Raw genomic sequence first — 25,314 nt, forward strand, 5'->3', positions numbered from 1 at the left:
ACATTGCTGTTTATTTAGATAGTAATAGATTGCACCTTATTTAACTCAATAATGAACAGACACAAATGTGGTATATTAAAATTTAAGTAACTACAGGCTTATGCTTTGAGATTATCTGTCAAAGAAATTCATTAAAACTTGCCCCTACTATTCTGATGGTCAAAACTGCTAATGGCATAAAATAACAACAAAACTGTCATTTTCTTCATGAACTTATGGCACAAAAATTCAATTAAATGCAAATCTTAGGTAAGGCTGCTGTTTTCTGTGATGCCTTTAATAGTGTCATTTTGATGAATTCCTTGAATGTTTTGAATATGTCCATTAGTGTAACTAATCGTGCAGCTTTCAAAATACTCCACTGCTTTCTGTTCTGTAGAAAGCAGGTCCCAAATTTTAGTCTTTTTCTCAAAACACAAGAGAAATAGTAGTTAATTTATAACTTCATTACAAAACATAACCCTACCTATGGGCAAGTGATCAAGACTGCTGACTACTGGAAGTTCAATCCCAGGTGAACAGGCTGGTGATTTTCTGTGTTTCTGTGCAATTTTTTTGTAAATTCTTTGACATATAGTTTTATGAAAATTAATGAGAAGAGGGAAAAAAAAGGCTACTGAAAGGTATGAAGATGGTATGCATTAAAGGGACTTGGTTATTGCATACGATATGTCAAGTATGATGGTATCTATGTTTGTGAAAAATGAATGCTATTAAATTGGCTAATATGATGGAGAAAGAGGGGAATTGATTACCAGAGATCAGTTATGTTAGAGAAATGTGCTGTATCATGTGTTGTGCTTCATTTATGTAGAGAACATATTTCATCCACTGCATTTATATTTTAGTATTAAGTTATAATAATAACAGACAGGATTTTTTTATAAGAATTTATTGATTATTTTACCTTTTTTCTTATTGGAATGATTAATGATGTATACTGAGTTACCAGTCACTTCTTCCCATTTATTCATAAATTCCATTAATTTAAAAATTTCACAATCTTTAGCATAAAAAATCTACATCAAAATAAGGTTGCTGTTTGCCTAGTTTTGAAATCACTTTTTCTTGGCATGAATTTTGTCAGTGTAGTTTTATTGTGGAAGGCCTCTACAGAAGGCTGGAACCAAATATGCCCTGCTTTACAGATATTTCTATAGCTCCAGAAATAGAAAGTCTTTTCAACATAATTAAAAATTCAAACTTAAATTTTGAGAAGATAGCTGTAGTAATAATAGCCTGCAAAAAATAGCCTTCATCAAATTAGTTAAGAGCATAATTTGCTATGTTGACTGAATTTCTTTTGAATCTGATTCTTTTTCTCTGCTAGCTGTTATACCAAAAAAAGAAAACCAGGATTAACAACATCCAACTCTAAACAAATATGTCTTGAAGCTTCACTTATTATTCAGATCAGAAAGAAAAATATTAACCCCCCTCCAGAATTACTCATGGACCAAAAGTGTGGTCGCAATCAATGTAAATCAATATACAGTACAAAGTCTGAGATCCAGACTCGTCGGTACTTCAGCGATTCCCGATTTGGGATTTTTCCGGATATTAGATCAGCAGTTAAAATTTAGTGAGAGGGCATGCAGAAATTATAAAACTGAAAATATGAAATTGTGATTTATGAAATAATGAAACGTATGATCTAAAAGATATCAAAAAAAAGTTTAATATTTATCTATGTTTACTCTATTAAACATTTCTTTGAATGTAAATTGTTTCAGTTCCTTCATTTTTTGTGCTTATACTTTTTCTTCAGTTCTGTAGACAGACATAATTTCTTGTTCAGTTAAAAGTTCCACTGTTCAAGTCCTTTAGTTGCTGCGTTGAGAATTCCGATTAACTAGTCAATCAAAGTTTTTTTGTTCTCAATAACCTTTTGTCGCTTTCTTCACTTTCAGTAACGGTATTTTCTGGATCTAAAAGCATACTAGAGATTCTACCGTCCACTACTTGATTGATGATTGGAACATTGCTATTGCAATGAAAAACTTCTGTTATATTATCTTCACTTATTACTGCTTCTCCACATTTCTTTACAAAATCCATTAATTGGAAAAGCAGATATGCAGCTATGGAGCTAAATTATTGATCACACAAATCTATGCTAAAAATGATTGTTCCTTCAATAATGAGTTATTTTATTCAGTACCGAAGTGAAATTAAGAGTCTGGATTCTTAATCTCCACATGCTTTCTTACGGGGGAAAAAATCAAATGCCCATGCATAAAGCATTAAAAAAAATTTTTTTTTAATCTTGTTGGTGGCTCTAAGGTCCAGATTTTAGATCATTTCGGATATTGGATGTACGGATCTTGGACTTTGTACTGTATTGCCATTGGTTATGGGTGATTCCTTACCAGTAGGTGTTTGAAAATGACATACAGGAATGTTAATTAGTCAAGAAAAATACCTGCTTTTTACAGCCCCTGCTTTATCTGGAATATTACATTCCCCATACCTAAATTTTGAAAAACGAATTGCTGGTGGGTCAGACTTCCTGGTATTAGACATCTAGATTTTGGATTTTGTAGTGTAGTATGTTGATGAGTATCAAATAAACATTTCCTAATGGTTTATGGTGGTTTACAAAATAAAAAAACTTCTGCAATATCGTTGTGTTTCTGCAATATTTGAAAGTATTTTAGCTTCATCTATTTGTAATGATAAATAAGTTTATTTTTTAATATTTTTAATAGTTATCAAATGAATAATTTAATCATATTACTAGAGGATAATATTTCCTGAAGCTTGTCATCTTCTTTTCACCACCCATTGTTTGCATCAAATCCACAACTTTAGGCAAAATAAGATTTTCAGCAGTTGTATGCGGCTTTCTTTCTTTCTTTCTTTCTTTGTTTAAATGGTGACAGTGTCTTATGTGATAGTAATGCTTTTGATTAATATTTTTTGTCAAATGAGCTTTCCTCTTGTGGATGTGGGTTAACTTTCTTTGAAGACATTCCATGGGTTTGTGTCTTTCTGATCAAACATGTTTTAAAAGATGAAATAGGTTTCATGGCTTCACTGTTTCTTGTGATAATACTTCTCAGAAATTATAAAACCAAATTTATAGGAAATTATCATAGAGCTACACTGAATGTAATTTTCGTTGTGTAGTCTATTTCTCTCTGAATTCCTTCTAGAATTCTGATTTTAGATGGTTCAAATGAAAATTTATTCTGTGTTTAACAAAATGCATTTAGCTTTGTTAAACACAGAATAGCTTAGCTTGTACTACTTGTTTAACATATAATACTGCATTGTTCAACAGTATGGCATATGAACTGGAAATGCTGAGTTTGATGCTTGATTTATTTTTTAGAAAATTCCCTAGCTTGTAGCCTGGTTTGGCGAATTATTAAATGGACTGTAACTCTAAATTAAACTAATTACAAACTAAACTATAATATCTCATTATCTTTATTTTACTCATTTGTGGAAGACACTTGGTTCGCACACACTCCTCTTCACCATTGAAGCATTAAAAAAATAATATTGTTTTTTAAACAGTAATGATGGCAGCACCATCACTTTAAAGGGATTTAACACTTCCCTGGATTGAAATTACAAAATTTCAAGAAACTGTACAAAACAATCTTAAAACAAAATTAATACGTATAAACAACATAATAAATACTATTTCTATAATTACTGCTATTATAATACTGGAACAAAGATTTTTTTTTTTCCTTTTTACATATGCAAAATATGAGTTCAGTTTTCTATGGGAAGCACTGCGATCTTTGTGATCACTCTTTTTAATTCTCCTGCTTTTGTTTTGATTTTAACAGTTCTTACTTTATTGTCAGATCCATGATAGACTTTAATAACCTGACCTAAAATCCATTTGCAAACTGGCAGATGGTTCTTGATGAGTACCCTAGTACGAGGTATGAAATGGGGCATACCAGCAAATCTGGAATCTTGGTACAAAACCACTTCAAAATGCATTGTTTTGTATGGAGCCTCCGTCTGGGACCACAACCTCACTCCTACCATGAAGAAAACTTTGCTTTCCATACAAAGAAGTCAACTTCTGCTCATCTGTCGGACCTATCGAACTTCTCCAACATCTGTGCTGCAAGTCATTGCAGGTCTTCCCCCCTCTTAATCTTGTAGTCGAGAGGGAAGCCGCAGCGATAAAAGCTACAAGGCTGAATAAAAATATATCACAGAAGGGACCAGGGTTCGTACGGTCCTTAAGAGACCTTAGGTATTTTTAGTCGTTAAAAGTCCTTAATTTTGGTTAAAATTGGCAGAAGGTCCTTAATTTTAATCATCTGAAATTTCTATCTGTTTTTACGACTGTCATTTTAAGTGTGAACTAGCATTTTGGAAGAATATTTTTGACAATTCACTGACATATGGTTATCTTTTGAATGGATGAATGTGTTCATGGGTTATGATTTGTCCCTATTTCTAATGTAAATGATATGATCGAGTTTCTAAGCAAGAAGTGAAACATAAGCATTTCAAAATTATTATTTTTGTTTTTTAATGAAGAGCTCTTAAACAGCTTTTCGCTTTTGGTGATGTGAATATTTAATTTTTCTAAATATGGCTACCTATCAACATTTTGGCAATTTTAAAATCAGCTTTTATAGAAAATTTTTAATTCCAAAATTTCGAAGTTTTTTATTTTTTTAAAAACAACATAACGTTGATAAATTTCATTAAAATAATGGTAGTATATTGAAATTATATTTAAAAAATAACATTGAAATAAAACATTTTAATTTTTTTGCTGTTATATCATGAAGTTCCATTTTAGCAACATATTCTAAAATATTTTGAGTCTGAAAAATAAGCAAGATCTAATGCTTAAAGCATAATTTATGAAACAGTTCTTAGCAAAAGCAAAATTAGCTATGCAATTAATTAAAAATGTCTTCTTTTTAATTTTTTCATAGCAAGACTTTTTCCCATGTAATTATCTCAGAATGTTCAGAATTTTGAGAATATGCATCTGTTTTATCTATGAAATTAATTTTACACTTTTTCCAAAATATTCCTGGTATTTTGCTATTACAGAATTCGTAGGGATAATTTTTCTTTAGAATTTTAGACACTGCAGTTTGGAAAGTTTAGAAGGATTTCAAGGCAAGATTTATAGACTCACGATTCTAGAAGATTCCAGAAATATGTGGCAAAATGAAAAATGTCTCCATGGTATTAATACGTAATGGATGTATTTTATAGAAAGTTTGGGATGAATTTCTTACTTTTTGTGGAACGTCTGAAAAAACAATGAAAGCATAATATTTAAATGTTTTACTCTTGATACTAGAATCTTTTTCTTAACCTGTTTATCTTCCTTTATTTTCTCTACTATTCACTAAAAAGGAATTCTTTTTTTATTAATAAAGAAATTGAAAACTGAGAGCTTAAAAGAGTCATCTAATATGCCTTAATGCATCATACACAGAGCTGATGCAATCTCCCTGTGGATCTGAATTTCTGCTACCGAGTGCCTTTCTAAATTCTGGTTCCAATGCCTGCTCTAAATTCTAAAAGTTGCGACATTTTAAATTTTGTTGCTCGGTGTGTCACTAAGTTTTAAAAAATCTGCCACACCAGCCCTCACCATATATATTTCATATTTTTTCGAATGTTCATATTACTAAAGAAATAAAATTAGCAGCTTTTTCTGTTCATTCTAAATGCATTTAATTTTTTTTTTTTAGAATAACAGAATTCTTAAATTAAATCCAAAAATTCTAAAATCAAAAGGAAATGTGTTGAAGAAAGAAACTGAATACATAAAGAAAATTATTCTTAGAAGATATGTACAGTTATTTTATGTAAATTACCTAGTTGTTTATAATTTTCCATTTCTATTTCCTCACATGATAGCTTTGCTGTGACAGCTTAAATTAAATTTAAATTATATAGTCTTTGACTAGTGCACATTTTAAGTTTGAATTTGAGTGTTCTTTTTTAATTATATCACCACGAGCTCTAATATATTATGATAGCATCAAAACATGCCTTTATGTTAAGTTCTTTTTAAATAAGAGGCTTATTTAAACCTCTCTCTGACATTGTAGTTACTTTCAGACATAGCGATAATTTGCTTCACGTCTGTCGGGAGGTTTTGAACTATTTAACTATTACTAGATCAAGTAAACCCTCATAGCTACATTGTGGAGAGGTTGCCAAGTTAGTAGATAAACACACAGAAACTAGTGAGAACATTGGTTTGCTTATTGAGACAAATTTCGGATTGTTAGAAAAGATGCTTAAGGAGAAGGAAATCAATATAAATTAGTCAAAATATCTGGGAAGGCTTCAAGTTAAAAAGAAGCTTAAATATTTTATTGAGTGTTGTCGTTATAAAACATAAATGTTTTGTAGCGTTTAATGTGTAATTATCCTAATGTTGTTTAAGAATCAATGCCATATATTACGTGTATTTTAAACTGTGAAATTTTATTAGATTATGATTTTAATAGGGCTTTTTTAACAAATATTTTTAAAAATAAATAAAATTTAATAATGGCCATGTAAATCCATAATGACTAAAGTTATCTAAGTACTTAATTTAATTATTTATAATTATTTATTAAAAATTATCTCTGCATATTAAAGTGAGTTATTGCCTTTCATTAAAACTTACCGTCATTATGAGATAAAACACAAAAATGTTAAAACATCATGTAAAACTTATTCTTTGCATCTAATGAGACTTAAAATAATACAAAACTTATCAACCTGTGGTGCAATTTGGCTTATTGGAAACTTAAAGTGTATTAATTGGGTTACAATGCTGTGATGCTTTAGTGGCTTATTGGAACCTTAAAGTATATTAACTGGGTTACAATCCCTGGAACTCTACACGAAGCTACGACACTATAACTGCATCAGACAGAGCCCAGCTTTCAAAACTTGCCAGCCGTGCCTATGCAGGCCTTTCAGGTTTGTTCTAATCAGCTCGTCTTTTTCTAGGTAAGCAGCAGCGATGACAGCATCCAGTCTTTTATTATGAATCATGCTGATATTCATCTTACTTCTCATTTTAATCTATGCTGCTATTTGCTAAATCTCTAAACTGAGCAAATATGTGACAAAATGAAACATTTAAAAAAAAAAAAAAAATCAACATAAAGCTGTTAATAAAACATAAATATGTTAAATTTCGCTTATCTTCTTTTAAATATGTCCAACTAAAGTTATTTTATTCTCAAACTTATTAATAATTATGTTAAGTAATTCATGTTTAATAATAATTCATCCTACTTACGGATTAATATTTCATTTTTGGAATGACATTACAAAAGTGAAGTTCAGGCATAGATAATATTTTTAATTAAATTTATTCAGTTCCCATTTGCCCATAGGTCCTTAATTTTTTTCATTAATGGTCCTTAAAAATACTTCATTTCCGTGTGCAGAAATGTATACGAACCCTGTGACAGAGCATAATCCACACAGACTCTGAAAAATATAAAGTTCGTTCTTTTTGTCACCCAGCACAATTTGACTTAACGGACACCATCCAGATAAACTCAGGTTCTACAACCCAAAATGATCATTCATTTTACACTGATGGATCTAAGACAGAGGCTGGCACAGGATGTGGGTTCTGTGAATTGGATAAAGGCTGCATTATCTTCTCCTGAAATTGAAGACTGAACAAAAGTATTTCAGTGTTTCAGGCAGAACTGATAGCCTTATACGCAGTAGTGTTAGGAATGGTCTTAATCAAGTTAATTTATATGAACTCTGCCTCAAGCCTCCAAGCACTCCCAAGCATGCACAGCAGGAGCCCTCAGGTGCACAAAACACTGAAAACTCTCCTAAGCATCCCTATCTCTTTTCATCCTGTACTCAGTTGAGTGCCAGCACAGGTAGGAATAGTAGGAAATGAAAGTGCAGACACAGTATCTAAAGAAGTTGCCAGTAATGCATCTTTACTTGAGTGTCCCACAACACTTCAGTCTTGCTGCTAAAGCATTCCACCAGCAAACCTGGTGTAATGATGCCACAATGGGTCAACATACACATGCAATGCTCCCAAGTGTAAGCATGGATCTGCAGAGCAAAACTGGCAGCATGTCACATTTCCTAACAGGACATGGACCGTATAAAGCATATCTGCATAGGTTTGGTCTTTCCAACACAGATGCCTGCGACTGTGAAAAGGCAGGTAACCCAGACCACTATTACTATGAATGATGCTTGATGTCGAAGTTCCATCTAAAAAAGCCAGCACCCATGTTTCATGCAGTGTGGTGGAAAAATATTCAAAATAACAGTGTTGCCCTGTTGAAACTACATGCTATCACTACATATTGTGTTGCACAAATGCAGTAATCTGAAACAGCTCTCATCTCAGTCATTCCCCAAGTAGCTACATTTCAGTTTCAGCTTCTGTAATATAAGCATTTAATTTTTTTATATATTTAACGCTTTTAATATTAAATCAACTTTTTGACATGTACATATATTTGTTCTCATCCGATGTAATACACTGTTACATATAGTTATTTAACTTTTGTATCATAAGTGTTCATTCCATTACTGTAAATATGCCAATTTAACACATGAACTATCAAAAACAGTGTCGAATAATGTCGTTTATAATGTGTGTAGGGTAAAAAGTCTTTCTTCCACATTTATTGGCATCACTCAAACGTAGCACATTTGACTTATTTATACACCAAATATACTTCATTTAACGTACTGCCATATGCATATATACGGGAAAGAAAATAGGTACTGAACAGCAGGCCTTGTATGCCAATATAACTGATTTCCGCAAAAATGACATTCAATTCTGTATGGCACGATCTAGGATGGATGTCATCTTCGCTGTGTTTTATAGTACCATAGTACTAACAGAAATATTGTCCTTCTCTACCATCCACTTGTTTGTCTGCTGCAGAGTTCCTAAATATTCATTCGACCATTTTTTTCAAATAATTTGAACTACTTTTGTTGTTCTCTTTGTCATTGGCTTAACCGATTTTCATTTATATCTATTATCATTGGCTCAGGAATTTCGCGTATCGATCTCCGTATTAAGAAATGACCTGGGGTCAAAACTTCATAACAATCAGAATCATTGGAAATGGGTGTAAGAGGTTTTGAATTTAGTGTTCCTCCACTTGTACAATTATTATCTCAATTTCCCCATATGTGAAATGCAAATTTCTTATCGTTCTTTTCAAATGATGCTTTATGACTTTACACCAGCTTCCCATAGCCCTCCGAAATGAGGTAACTTGGGAGGAATAAAGTTCCAGTCTTTTCCTTCGACGTGAAATATGAGGCCAAAGTTTTGTTAGGAAAATTAATTGCATTGTAAAATTTCTTCAGTAGAGAATTAGCTCCTACAAAATTAGGGGCATTATCAGTGAATATTTTCGCACATTTGCCACGTCTGGTCATAAATGCTTAAGAGTGGCAATTAAAGCATTAGAAGTCAAATTTGACAAAAGCTCAAGATGTATAGCTCATGTCACAAAGCATATTCATGCACAAATGTAAATCTTATTTAGCACATCCTTTCTCTGATGCTTGTAAGTTGCATAAAAGTGACCTCGTAGATCCAAACCTGGAACACTAAATGGCATGCAGATTAACTAAAGGCATAAAAACATTAACTGAAACATAAGAGCCATATAATTCAATCTTTTAAAACAAAAATGCGCAATTTACAAACATTATAAGAATAAAAATCTTAGGTCACCGACCGGGTAACAGAGTGGGTATATATAAACATATTGTTCCGTTTTTTTCCTATTCTTCTGACATCAGTTGTTACGTTATTTTTCCCTTCACGTTTGTACGGGGTTCGTAGATTTGGAGTGAATAAAGATGACACTTGATGAAGTACCGAAACACACTTTATTTAGCCAATATTAATCAGGACAGCTCCAATAACACTTTTTACAGTCGTCGAAGGTCTACTATAAACACGCTGGAACAATCAGCAACATAGCCTTCACACTGTCAGGCAATAATGATGTAGACAGCTTCCTGCAAAGCATCCGACTCTGCTTTCCGGAGTACAGCTCCCGACTCTGCTTGGTCGTTCTCGGAACTCCAGTGACTCTCAAGACTCTCCATGCTACAACTCGCGATGCACTCGATGACACACAAGCACAGCTCCCGACTCCTTGGTTCAGTCGTTCCCAGAGCTCAGCACGCTCTCTCGATGATGCACTAACCGCGATACACTAAGAGACTCCTTCGGTGAACTTGACGACCCACTCGGCACTCGCTGCCCGGCTATCAACTCGATCGACTCTGCAGGGATAGACTTGCTAGATGGGGCACATACACTCTCGATGAGAGACATACTCTCACTGACTGCAGACCAGCAGGGCTTATGTAGCTTTTGTCTTGTGTTCGGGAACATTCTGGGCTAAACCGGTAAGAATTCGTTCCAGAAGGCTCTCCAACCATCCATGGTATATCGCCAATTTTGTTATCAAATGTCGCGATTTCTCGCCAAATGTGGCAACCCTAAAACTGCTTTGTGGGGAAGCTATCTTACTGCGCCTATACATTTCGTAGCAATATATTTGTATACATTTACTTGGCACAGCTCTCTCGTATTGTAAATTACCCATAATCTGTGAAGACAAAATCAATTTATATTTAACCCATTAATCGCCAAAACTACAAGAAATGATTCTTTTCTCACGAAAATAATAAATATTAAATTAGGCATTCATAACATAAATTTACATTGGAAAAAAAATGCTCTTACTTGTGGAAAAAGCAAGTGTTGCGTTCGCGCAACGTTAGCGGAATAAGACTACGGATGTTTAGTAAGTAGGATTGTACTCGTGCAACGTTTCCTTTGAGTGGAGCACTGGATTACTTTTTAGCTGTATAATGTTTTATAAATCTACAAATCTCTTTACTTGTAATTAATTTAATATTAAAATATACATTATATTTCTTTTACAAATACAGATTATTTCAATTGAAAGATTCAAGCATGAAAAGCTTCGCTACAATCATGATGTAAAGCTGCATTACATGCTTTGCGTCTATAAACAGGCTGGCTAAGGCACTCTTTACAATGAAGTCTTTTGTTATCATCGGACTTTACGATAACATGTCTACTATCTCCATGCAATGGTTTTTGAATGCTGAATTTAGTAGGTCTTCCTGTTGCTGATGTATTTCTGGCTAATTCTACATTCTCAATAGGAGTTTGCAAAAGGAATAATGCAGTCTCGCTTCCCATGGTAGTTTATGTAGCCATAGCTTTTGTAGTAAAAGTTTTATTCTAAGAGTGAGTGGTGTGATGAGTCCAGGGAGATCATATATTTTTCCAGCTGTTTGGAGGATAAAGTGTTTGGTACTTTTCTTTCTTCTCGAAATTTCAGTCAAAGAAGAAGTCTCTGTACTCTTGCATAGATTCATCCCAGCTCCACGCATAATTTCCTTTGCTTCCCTTGAAATTTTGAAGGCTTCTGATACATCATCTGCTGCTGTAACAGTATCAGCATACATACATGCATGTATCAAGAATTTGAAAGGTTATCGGGATACACATTTCTATACTTTTGGATGTGCAGCTTTATAGTTGCTGCCAACAAAAAGGGATTGGAATTAACACCAAAGAGTACAGGCTTAAATGTATACACATTTAACTTATCCTCGATATTCTGCAAAAGTGTACTACAGTCAAAAGTCGTTAATTCGGACACCCATAATTCGGAATAATCTATAATCCGGACATCAAAACTAAAAACTTTCTGCGCATGCGCCGCGTTGACACATGCGCAGAGGCGTTCACGCGTGCGCGTAAGACCTTTTACGACTGCGCATATGAGTGTGCGCAAGTGCAGAATACGTTTTCGCGCATGCATTTTATGTATAATGGACGTATAAGCTAAATAATTATCTATTTCAGTTAATGTTGATGATTGCGTTGTTCCTTAATTTTCGAATTGCATCCGGCTTATTATTTTTTGCAGACTGTAAGAGCAATTTTATAAAAGTAAGCTTAAACTTTCGATTATATCAAATAGAATTTCCGATATATATTTGTTAATATGTAAAGGATCTAAAGCGAAAGTATGTTTTGAAATCCGAAATCTGTTTATCAATTTCACGCTGCTCGGCGGCGGGCGCGTAATGAATTGGAAGTTGATTTGTCAGCACTATCCTTATCTTCAGCGCAGATGTTTTTATTTTATTTGGCTTATAATTCCTTACCAAATGTAGTATTTCATCTCGATATGCTTCGTCTTTGATGATTTAAAACAAGTTCCTCGTCATTATAATTCGCTTCCGATAGCGAAGAAAAGTGACAGAGGTTATTGAAAACAAAAAAATTTCGATTGACAAATTAGTCGGTGTTCTTGACACAGCAATTATAGGACTTGAACGGCGGAACTTTGTAACTGAACAAGAAATTATGTCTGTTTAATAGAATTAAAGAGAAAGTATCATCACATGAAACGAAGCAAAACTTAAACAACTTACTTTGAAAGAAATGTTTAATAAAGTAAACAAATAAATATTAAGCTTTTTCTTTTTGCAAATTTTGATACCCTTTAGATCATAATTGTTCTTTATTTCATAAATTACGGTTTCATATTTTTAATTTTAGAATTTCTGCATGCCATCTTACGAGATTTAAACTGATGATCTATAATCCGGAAAAATCGATAATCCGGAATCGCCGAAGTCCCGACGAGTCCGGATTAACGACTTTTGACTGTAATATTCTTAACAAATAAAAATCTAACTGAATCTTGATCTTTCTCAGTTAAAACGATCTGTAAAAATGCCTTTGTCTTTTCGATATTTCCTAAGATTGCAACTCTGTTATCAGCAAGTGAAGTATATTTTGATTCAAATTAATACCAGGCCACAAACAATCATTTAGACAGACTACCTATTTCATGTGAGCTCGCATCAAATACAATACTTATTTTTGTTGTAATGCTTTCTTCTCTATAAAACGCCTAATGCGGCATATAAAAAACTAGCTTGTTTTCTGGTATCGTACCACCTAATATTCTTTCTATTATCTCTTGACTTAGGTACTCTTCTAAAGTTTCCCTGTATTTTTAAGTATAATGCATTATAATGCTGCATTTTTCTCATCAGAATGTTTATTCTTTTTTTATTTTTTTTTATTTATTTATTTTTTTTTTTTTGAAACACCAAAATTGTCGCCTAAATGTTCTCAACTTTTCTTACAGGGCAGGCTAACAACATACCGACCATATTCAAGTTTTATTGAATATCTCTAATGTTTTATTTTCATCGTAAGAATTGGTATCATCTCTAATACCAATTGATTCCAAATTAAAAAACTTCAACTGTGTCTCGACATTATGATAAGTTAACTCACAGTGCATTAATTGTTTCTCATGTGGTAAATTTTCAGTGCTCCCATTCACTAAATACCCAAATGCTGAGTTCTGTAAAACTTAATATGTATTTTATACGTAAATTAGAGCCCACCAGCGGCCAAGCGGTAAAGTTGCTGAACACTGGTAGTTTGGTCCGAGGTTCAAATCCCGCGAACCGGCTGGCTGCATGGGTGTTTTCGTGGTTTTCTCCATGTGTAACGTGTGTACAAGCCAGTCTCCCTTAGAAAGTTCTCCACGAAGGCATCCCTCCCCTTAGGCAGATAGCCCTCGAGGCTTTGCCATAATCATACACACAAGAAAAGAACAATGATACATAAATTTGCCGAGATCTTATCAAATCGAGAAATATTTCAGTTCTAAGAAGTAGCTGAAGTTTACCTGATTAGTGAAAGTCTGGATCAGCTAGCGTAATTCTTTGTGGAATCGCAATATTACAGACATTAGTTTATCTAGAAGGCATCAAATGAGTAATTTTCGGAATTGCAAAAAATCTAGTTTACGACTGTATGTTTTTTCTCTATTTAAAATAACTAACTGCACTCATTTTTTATTTCACCGTTGTTGAAATCCCAGACAAACATCCTACTGATATGTTTACATATTCCTTTTGCAAATGAGGCTTTTCAGCTAATTTCAATGAACAAAGATGCATCATACTTCCACTGTCAAGCAAAGTTCTGGCTAAAAATATTTCCCCCTCATCTTTCTCAACAATTGCTTTTGTTAATAAGACTCTATTACACTTTTTATTTACATTAGCAGCTGTCATAAAACACTCATTATCTTTGCTTATGAATGGCTGGCCGTGAGCGTTGAGTTTCGTGGTTTCCGTAGACTGACTGGTGTCTGACTTTTGATCCGTCGGAGATGCGATTTCACAACTTTTTTATTTGGGGGAACTGAAACTTTTTGTCACTGATAACACAATAATGAATTGTGCTTTTTTTCTGCATAGCCGACAAGAGTAATTTGAAAGCCAATTTCTCACTCCATGATTTCCAAAACAGCAGAAACATAAATTGTGCTTTTCGACATACTCTATCTTTTAAGCTGAATTTTTGAAATTTACGACGTTGAAATAAGTTATGTTCTGCATTGCACAGTTTACAAATGCATACATGTTTCTCAGTCACACATGAAACCATTGAACAGGGTTCATACGGTCCTTAAGAGTCCTTAAAATTCTTGGTTCTTAAAAGTCTTTAATTTTGGCCAAAATCAGCAGAAGTTCCTTAATTTTAATCATCTGAAATTTCTGTCTGTTTTTATGACTGCCATTTTGCGTGTGAATTAGCATTTTGGAGTAATATTTAATGCGAATCACTAACATATATAGTTATTTTTTGAATGGTTCATGGGTTATAATTTGTTTCTATTTGTAATATAAATGATGGGATACTCGAGTTTCTAAGCAAGAAATGAAACATAAGCATTTTGAAATTCATTTTTTCTAATAAAGAGTTCTTAAACAAGATTTTGCTTTTGGGGATGGGAATTCTTTTATTAAACGGTTCTAAATTTGGCGATTTTAAGATCAGTTTCTATAGAACATTTTTAATTCCGAGATCTGAAAATTTTTCGACGATTTTTTTAAAACTGTATAACATTGATAAATTTCATTAAAATAATGATAACATATTGAAATTATATTTAAAAAATAACATTAAAATAAAACATTTATATTTTTTGAAATGAAATCAAAAATATTATCAAATTCATTTTGCAAATTGTTAGATTTAGTTTTTAACAATTCTAAGTCACTAACACTTAAATCTGGCTCAGAAAGTTTCTTTCGATAAGATAGTTTTCTGTGTTCTCTTTTTTAGTGAGAATATCTTTCAATTTCATAGCCACTTTCACTACACTTACCAATAATAACAAATTATCGCACAAACTTAATTCAAAATTTACTAAATGCAACAGTTAGTAATGAATGGAGTTTCAAGGGTTACTTACCCCTTTCTTTCAGCATCTGGCTGTAATCCAAAAACAAATTCTCGAAAAACAAAATGGCAAAATCCCTATTCTATAACTAGCTTGTTTACTTAGCCGATATCGCTGCGGCTATCCAGGACCACCCAGATGGTCTGGCAAATTATTAAATGGACTTAACTCTAAATTAAACTAATTAACAAACTAAACTATAATATCCTCATTATCTTTATTTTGCTCATTTGTGGAAGACACTCGGGCAACCACACGCACTCCGCTTCGCCATTGAAGCATTAAAAAAAATTCTTTTTTTAAACAGTAGCAATGGCAGCATCATCTCACTTCAAAGGGATTTAACATAGCAATAAGTAGCAAAATTGTGTTTTTGAATTTGGGAAGGGGAGCCAAGAAGTCAACAGCTCTTGAGAGTGCTGGATAATAAGTCAGAAATGTTATTTTATGTTTACATTGAATAATAGAGCATTTGTAAATTAAAGGCTTTCCCAAAAGTGAACTATATTCAAGAAATGTTTAAAAGCCATTTTTATTGCAGGATAATTGTTAAATTTCATTTCAGTTGGGCAATGGCTTCAGAGTCTTTCAACTTGTCACTGAATGCATTTTTAGGAAATAATAGGGTAGGCTGGCTTTAAATTTGAAAATACAAATGCAAATTTGTGCTACTGTAACAGGCTGTTATTAATATTACAGATTTTAGAATTAGTTCTTTTGTAAAATGTTGCTTAATTTATTTCAGAAATTGAAAATAATAATTATTTTGTTTTTAGGTGAATGGGAACCAACATCAACTGCTGCACTTAACAAGGATATTTGTCCTTTAGATTCTCAAGTAGCAGATTTTTTTAAAGTATGTAATTAAACATATGTGAAGAAAGTTATCATTGATATTTTATGATTATTATTGTTCTTTTTTGTATCTGAAATGTATCAAAGCTTACATATTAAGATATTTAGAAGGTGTTGCTGCTGCTTCTGATTGTATTTATGTCAAACTTGGCAGACTTCCATTTGGGGAAAGGGGAACCCTTTCAAGGGGGAAAGAGAACTTTGAAGAGCAGAATCCCCTTTGGGAGCTAAGATAAGTTACTTTCTTGCACCATGTCAAAAATAGTGCTGTAAAATCCACCATTATAAACTATCATTAATATAGTGAGCCTATTTGAGTGGTATCACTATCATCATCTAATGCTTAAGAGGGTGATGTGATGTGGGGATGCAGCCCAACCTTCTTGGCAGACTTTATGATGTTGTATGGTCTTTTTATGGGATGTGCCAGAGCAAGCCAGAAACAACAGGCCTCCCCCCAAAAAAATTTACAAAAACAATAAGTGGGAAATCGTAAAGTACAACATGAAGGTGAAGGTCTCTTTAGTTTTTTTGGGGGGTAGGGGCTTAAAATGGATACATGAAATTTAGTGTATCATTTTTAATTATGTACATTTTATGTCACTGAATTTAATTTATATCATTTTAAATTTTGGAATGCTGTTGCGTATTTTTGAACATGTTCATAGAATTTAGCATGTTTCCTTTTGAAAGATGTGATAAAACTAATCCAGATATTCAAATATTCTTTTATCTTATATTCAAATTGTTACTGTTGTATGCCCTACTAATGGTAAGGTGTGTGAAAAAGGTAGCACTTGCTTTCCTCTACTTTGGGCAGATTAAAAATTACATAATGTAGGTAAGTTGATCGCATTCATTTTACTCAAGATGATAAGGTGATATTTAAAATATTCCATGAAGTTGAAATTTGGAAATCAGTGTGTGAATCTGTACCAAAAAGTACCAAAGTGTCCTCATAACTTGTAAAGATGTAATGGAAAACTGTAACTGAATTTATGGATTAAAGAGCTGATAAGACGCAAAGAAATTATAGAAGCAAATATGATTACTAGAAAGTTGAAAGCTAAACAAATCTCAGGCACTTGTTTGTCTGCTCATTTTAGACAGTAATTTGAGTTAAAATGTGTGAAAGTAAGTAATGGAGTTGGTTCAATGAATGTGATGGTACTTCTTCTTCATATTGAGTTTGTCAGGTATCAGGCACCTGTGCTAAATAGCATTTTGTGCCAAATGCACCAAACCCAGTGCTTCCTAGCTCCATTTGTTTGGGTTGCATACTTTGTTTATAAAAGTCTGACAGCCCCTTAATAGAGCTCAGGTGTTAACTCTTTAGTATTGAGAATACCTAAAGTAGTCCATCATGTGAAGTTCAAGGCTAATATTCTGTTCCTCCAATAAACTTTTTTCAGGATGTCCCTCAATGAGTACAGCCATCTTGGCCACTGTAAGAGATTCCCCAGTGGTTAAGGTCTGTCTCTTTGGGCAGTCTGCTCCACACTTAGGGATTGCCTCTTCTTACCTTTCCCCATGGGTTTTTTCAACCCAAGTACTTTTGACAGTTTTTAGTCCTCGGGCATGTTTTGTTTTGGGGCTCCAAACATTCTCTTTTTGATTTTACCTGAAGGGGCAGTCATGCATTTAATAGCTCTTGCCCTTCTTCACTATCCTTATCTTCAGGGCAGATGTTTTTATTTGGCTTATAATTCCTTACTAAATGTAGTATTTCATCTCGATGTACTCCGTCTGTGATATGATTTAAATCAAATTCCTCCTCATTATAATTCACTTCCGATAGTGAAGAAAGTGACACAGAGGTTATTGAAAACGAAAAAAATTTCGATTGACAAATTAGTCGGTATTCTCGACACAGCAATTATAGGACTTGAACAGCAGAACTCTGTAACTGAACAAGAAATTATGTCTATTTATAGAATTAAAGAGAAAGTATTATCACATAAAACGAAGCAACTTAAACAACTTACATTGAAAGAAATGTTTAATAAAGTAATAAATATTAAGCTTTTTTTTTTTTGTAAATTTTGATACCCTTTAGATCATAATTGTTCTTTATTTCATAAATTATGGTTTCATGTTTTTAATTTTATAATTTCTGCATGCCATCTTACCAAATTTAAACTGATGATCTATAATCCGGAAAAATCGATAATCTGGAATCACCGAAGTCACGATGCGCAGAAAGTTTGTAGCTTTGAGGTCCGGATTATAGATCATTCCGGATTATGGGTGTCCGAATTAACGACTTTTGACTGTACCACCTGTTTTTCTCTTGCATACCTCTGGCTGAGAATCACTGCTGTAGAAGTTGCGAGGCATCACTGCAACTGTGTTCAAGTAAAAGTCATGTATGAAGCATAGAAAGGATAGTTGATGTTATGGATATCAGATTTACGTTTTACTACCTAAAGTCTGTCTTTTATATTTGATCTCTTTTACATGAATTGTATTAAACACAAGTCGGAAGTACTTTTGTAAAATATATAATATAATGGGTGAAAGAATGGAGATTGGAATTCTTTGAGTAATGCGGGTCACATAAGATCAGTCGGCCTAAATCTATCCCAGTTTTGATTTAGAGCACCCAGAGTGATGCATCAGGTACATTGACCACCAAAACAAAAGGCCTTTACAGCAGAATGAAACTTGCAATGTGCATGTATGATGTCACAACAGGGAGATGGAAATGTGAATTAAGATGATCGTGCTATGATTTTTCCTCATTCCTTTTGTTATTTTTTAGGAACTAATTTTGGAGGATAAAATCTGATAAATATGAAGCATTAATGCTTTGTTTTGCTTTTATTTTTTGTGGCTTCTATTTTTCTCGGTAGTGTTTTTTATTTTTTTATTCTGCAGTGGTTTCTTGTTATTCTGGAAGGAATATGAATATATGTATTGAATTTGAAATGTTTCATAAGTGTACACACACACATAGTAGAAGTGCACAGGGGAAAAGTTCACACAAAGGTGGCAGTGGCCTAAATGTTTTGAGAAAAACTGCTTTAGGCTAATGCAATGTATTTTTAATTTAACCTGTGCTTCTTGTCTAATTATTTAGTCTTATATGCTTTGATGTTGTTAAATACAATAAAAGCTATATCTAAATTAATGTTAAAAAATTGTCAGTGTTTAATGTACACATATTTTATCACTGATCTTTTAAAATACTGTAAAAGCTTTTTGTTCGCATACATTGTTTGCTATTAAATTAACATTTTGAAAAGATATTTCTGCTGGTTTTCATTTGTGCATCTTTAAAGTACGTTAAACAACTAATATATAATAAAAGCAAGGAGTGTGTGGTAACTATAGATTGTATAATAATAAAATAAGAAAGAAAATAAGGTATACTTTCATTTAATTTGAATCAGGAAAGTAGTTCAGCATACTATGAGGCTGAAATTTTGGTTGTGGTAGCTGAGGTTTGGTTGCTGTGAAATATTGAATCACTGGAAAGATGCGTTGGTAGGAGATGGAGAAGGACATACAGGAAGAAAGTCTGTGAATTATCGTGTATATTGAGGAAGACTTGAAATATGGCAGCATTCTTGAGTGCATAGCATAATGCAGTTTTCTTTCAATATAGTTAAGTGTATTCGCAGAACAAGCATTCAGATTTATCCATTTGAAATAAAGCACTGAAAGTAATGTTCATGAAAGCAAAGTCATCTTTGGATTTCTTTGAGTTAGCAAAAGCAGGTACTGATATCTTTCATAAAAGTGAAATGTAGCTTAATGATTTTGAATGGGAAAACCCGTTACAAATCGGACATGGTTTTTTTGAATTATGTAAGTAAATTGCCAAGTTAAAAGATTTAAGGGGAAGTAGCTTCTAGAAACACACAGTGTAGAACATAATATATAGAATGCCACTATTGTATGAAAAATGCATTTATATTGGGCTAGGTTTTTGGTTGCTTCAGTTTTATCTGCTCATTACATCAGAATTTTACTAATTCAGGTAATGTTTTGTAGAGGAATTGAAGTCGGAAGAATGTGAACTTAGAAACTTTTGTAACATTTTTTGAAAGCTGAAAGATAATTTTTTATTCAGATGTAGAGGCATGTCTTATACAGTACAAAATCCGAGATCTAGACGTTCAGTATCCGGAATGATCTAAAATCCGAACCTCAAAGCCATCAACCACCTCCTCTTTTTTTTTTTTTTTTTTTTTTGTATGCTGTGTGCATGCACATTTGATTTCCTCCCCCATAATAAAACATGTGGAGAGTTCCGATTCTTAATTTCACTTCGGCACTAAATAAAATACCTCATTATTCAAGTAACAACCATTTCAGCATAAATTTGTGTGATCATTAATTTGGCTCTGTAGCTGCATAGCTGCTTAGCATACATCTCGAATAAAAACATTCTATGTAGAAACGTTGATCTCGTATTACTAATATTTTATATCCCTGATGCCAACCTGGTGAATCATTATTATATTTTGCTATCATCTCTGCATATTTATCAACACATGATAACTTGAGTAATGACTCATGCAGCAATACCTATTTTTTTTATATATTAATAATTCAATAGCAAAAAGTATGGTAATAACCTTTTATGTTGACATTACACTTGGCGATGATTACAGATTTAACTCTCTGGGCAGCCAGGGTTTTCGTTAAAAAAGCACAAATTTCCCAAAACTACTGAGAGAACAAATTATTTATTTTTTTTTATTTTAATGTAAAAACTCTACTGATATTTCATACCTGGATTAGTTTTCTTTTGATATATTGCCTTAATTTCATTGACATATTTTAATATGCATGTATATATATATGTTCTTACATCATAATAAATATTCTAAGTGGCAAGGCCGTATATATACAGCCTTGCCACTTAGAGAGTTAAGTTAAATATGTTAAGAAATGTTGACGATAAAAAAATTTAACAAAAATTTCTTTTCATATGCTGTAAACAGATTTTGTTAATGATATTCATAGGCCAAAAAATTACATTTGGTGCTATTTGAATTAAGAATATGAATTAAAACTTTGAATTAAGCTATTTGAATTAATGTTGTTCACGTAAACCCAGTATCGGTGGCAGACCTCATATGGCCACACCGGGTGGCAGAATTTAGGAAAGACAAAATTTGGGGAATTTAGAAAAGCACTGAGCAGCAAAATTAAAGGGTGACAAAATTTTTAGAATTTAGGGAAAGCACTGGGACCCAAAATTTAGGCGCAGCAAAAATCTAGGACTTTAGAGAGGCACTTCATAGCAGAAATTAGGACACCCATAGACTGCATCAGGTGGTAAGATATCTAGTGCCGCCCGTCGATAAGCCTTAAGTATATGTGAGAATCTTTTTATTCAAAACTGAGATAAGCCTTAAGCATGTGCAAAAGAATAAATAACTAAATTAATACAATTCAGGCTTAACTGCTTCACTACGTAATAGAAGTAAGACAAAAGTTAGCGGAAGAACTCTTTTGTTGCCAGTCTCATACATAGCCAGTAATATATAGCGGATGTTATTAAGCTAGGCTAAAATTAAACGTTACTGATTCCAAGGAATTTCAGCTAATATAGCGTATTGCCCTGTTCCTTAACTTTCTGATTTGATCCAGGCTGTTATTATTACAGCAATGCTATGACAATTAAAGTTTGAACTTTTGATTATGTTGAAAAGAGTTTCTAATTCTGGAACTACAAAAGGATTTACAAAGCAAAAGCATGTTTTGATGTCCATTAAACAATCAGTGAAATTGCTACAAAAAAATGGATATAGGTGTATCCGTTTCAAAATTATGCAAGTAGTATGTCATTGGAAAGTCAACTGTATATGCTATAAGAACGGAAAGAAGAAATTTAAAAAAATTTTTGTTATTCTGACATCTCACTTGCAATGAATAACAGAAAAATTATTCGTTATGGTAGAAGTGGCGATCATGCCAAAGCGATGATTGAATGGGTCAGACAGCATCGCAATAGGGCGTGCCATTTGATGGATACAGTGCTAATGGCTCAAGTCAAAATATTTCATTAAGAAATGAACTGAAACTTGAATGCACACATTTGACAGGTTGATTAACCAAATTTAAAAATCACCATGGTATCAGGCAATTAAAAATTTCAGCTGAAAACGCTTCAGCGTATACTGAAGCTGCTGAACTATTTGCAGACAAAGTCATTGAACTCATTAATAATGAAAAGTTATCTCCAGAACAAATTTACAATTCCAAAGTGCAATTAAAAATTTTAGCATGTGCAGATGCTGGAGGAATGCACAAGTGTAAACTTTTCGTAATCAGAAAAATATACAAGCTCAAGCATTTAAAGGACTAAAGAATTTCCCCGCTATATATAGTGAAAATAAAACAGTATGGATGACACAAGCATTAATAAGTGATTGGTTTGAAAATCATTTCATACCAGAAGATCGGCAACATCTGAATTTGGTTCGTTTACCTGATGACACAGAAATTGTCCAGATTGTAGACAACTGTACGGCTCATACTTCATTTAGTTTAGTTTCAGTGAAAGGTAATGTATCCATATTATTCTTTCCTCCATATTGTAAGTCCATTATTCACCCAATGGATATTATAATAGTGTGCACGTTGAAATCCAAATATAAGTCGTGTTTTTAAAATCCGTGTTAAATTTTTTGAATAATGGCAAGACTGTTCAAGCCATTTTGAAATATTTTAGCATAAAATCTGCTGTGTGGAGTATCACAAGATCGTGGGAGGATGTGTCTCCAGATACTTTAAAAAGAGCTTGGCATAATGTATGGTCAGCTACCATATTTCACGGTGAATAGGATAAATATGATAGCCACGAATTTGAAGGGTTTTGGATATAGCAAACCAAAGGTGGAATTTTCAAATTAATGAATTTTGTAAAGAAATGAAGAAATGTGGAGAAGCAATAATAAATGAAGTTGATACAACAGAAGTTGTGATGACAATGACTCAATCATCAATAAATTAACGGACAACAAAATCTGTAGTATAGTTCTAGATTCAGAAAATACCGCTACAGATGGTGAAGAATGTGGCAGAGAGGTTATTGGGGAAAAAAATTTCTATTGATAATAGGAATTCTTGACACTGCAGTTAGAGAACTTGAACAGAATGGAACTTTGTAACTGAAAGAAATTATGTCTGTCTATAGAATTAAAGAGAAAGTATTAGTACAAAATATGAAGCAATTTACATTAAAAGAAATGTGTAATAAGGTAAACAAATATTAAGCTGTTTTTGTAAATTTTGATACTCTATAGATCATAAATGCTTCATGATTTCATATATTTAATTTTATAATTTTTACATGCCATCTTACTAGATTTAAACTGATGATCTAATACAGTAAAAAGTCTTTGGGCGATTCCGGATTATAGATCATCAGTTTAAATCTGATAAGATGGCATGCAGAAATTATAAAATTAAAAATATGAAACCGTAATTTATGAAAATAAAGAGCAATTCTGATCTAAAGGGTATCAAAATTTACAAAAAAAAAAGCTTAATAATTGTTTACTTTATTAAACATTTCTTTCAATGCACACATGCATAAAGCATGTATTACACATAGTCGAAATTAGAAAATTGTAACCAGAAAACTATTTGATGTGTATTCGTGATATTTATAATGACGAGGAATTTGATTTAAATCATATCAAAGACGAAGTACATCGAGATGAAATACTACATTTAATAAGGAATTATAAGCTGAATAAAATAAAAACATCTGCCCTGAAGATAAGGATAGTGGTGACAGATCAAAATCCAGTTCATTGCGCGTCGCGATGTTCCCCCACCACCACCGCGCAGAGCAGAGCAGCGTGAAATTGATAAACAGATTTCGGAATGGTTAGATAAACAAAGGAGCCTTTATTCATTTTTTGCAGCAATTCCACTTTTTGTTTGATGGACATCAAAACATGCTTTTCCTTTGTTGATCCTTTAGCAGCTCAAGCATCGGAGATTCTATTTGACATAATCGAAAATTCCAACTTACTTTTATAAAATTGCTCTAACAGTCTGCAAAAAATAATAAGCCGGATCCAATTCGAAGATTAAGGAACAACGCAATCTGCAACAACTCAAATAGATAATTACATAATTTTAGCTTAGCTTATACTGTTTGTTATACATTAAACGCGCATGCGTAAATGTATTATGCGCATGCATACACGCATATGTGTAAAGGTATTACGCACATGCGTTGACACATGCACAGAAAGTTTGTAGCTTTGAGGTTCGGATTAACGACTTTTGTCTGTATCTGGAAAAATCCATAATCGCCCAAAGTCCCAACAAATCCAGATTTAGGACTTTGTACTATATTTCATAATACTGCTATTGTAGTAGATTTTCACATGAATGATAGCAGAAGAAGGTATCAACCTTCCAAAAAACTGAGTGACATTTCTTTTGTGATATTAGTTCACTGAAATTTTCAAGTAGTAGAATTGGTAGCATTTTGATTTGACTATATACATCAATACTTATGGACTCCTCAACTTAAAAGGACACCGAGGTCTAAGTCAGTCTGTTTTGTCTGCTTCAGCGTGCTTTGTTTTTATATTTTCATTAGCTTTGAACTTGCTAATTACTGACTGTTAAAAAACTATAGTACAGTCAAAAGTCGTTAATCCGGATTGGTCGGGAATTCGGTGATTCCGGATTATCAATTTTTCCAGATTATAGATCATGAGTTTAAATCTGGTAAGATGGCATGCAGAAATTATAAAATTAAAAATACGAAACCGTAATTTATGAAATGAGCAATTATGATTTAAAGGGTATCAAAATTTACAAAAAAAAGCGTAATATTTATTTGTTTACTTTATTAAACATTTCTTTCAATGTAAGTTGTTTAAGTTGCTTTATAGCTTTGAGTCCTTTGAGTTTGAGTTTGCTTTGTAGCTTTGTAGCAGAAAGTTTGTAGCTTTGAGGTCCGGATTATAGATCATTCCAGATTATGGGTGTCCAAATTAACGACTTTTGACTGTACCTAATGAGTACTTCTTTAACAAAGCAGGCCTACCAGCAGTAAAGCGCTGAACACTGGTAGTTCGGTCTGAAGTTCGATTCCCGCAAGCAGGCTGGTTGCATGGGCATTTTATTTTCATGGTTTTCCCCATGTGTAACGTGTATATGAGTCAGTTGC

The 25,314-nt window shown here is 32.9% G+C and overlaps 1 protein-coding gene across 8 annotated transcripts in view; it reads left to right on the forward strand.

The window, feature by feature from the left end:
• LOC118186561 (uncharacterized) overlaps positions 1-25,314 on the forward strand; it is a 175,242-nt gene that overhangs the window by 69,068 nt on the left and 80,860 nt on the right. For all 8 annotated transcript variants that reach the window (XM_085809281.1, XM_085809285.1, XM_035356671.2 and 5 more), the window contains one exon: positions 16,082-16,161. In XM_085809281.1, the coding sequence (XP_085665407.1) occupies positions 16,082-16,161 (80 nt within the window). The remainder of the gene's footprint in view (positions 1-16,081; positions 16,162-25,314) is intronic.

Source organism: Stegodyphus dumicola, chromosome X2 (genome assembly GCF_044657685.1).
Source record: "Stegodyphus dumicola isolate Sdum_Otavi_A_Nest chromosome X2, ASM4465768v1".
In the NCBI taxonomy this organism is placed as follows: Eukaryota; Metazoa; Arthropoda; class Arachnida; order Araneae; family Eresidae; genus Stegodyphus; species Stegodyphus dumicola.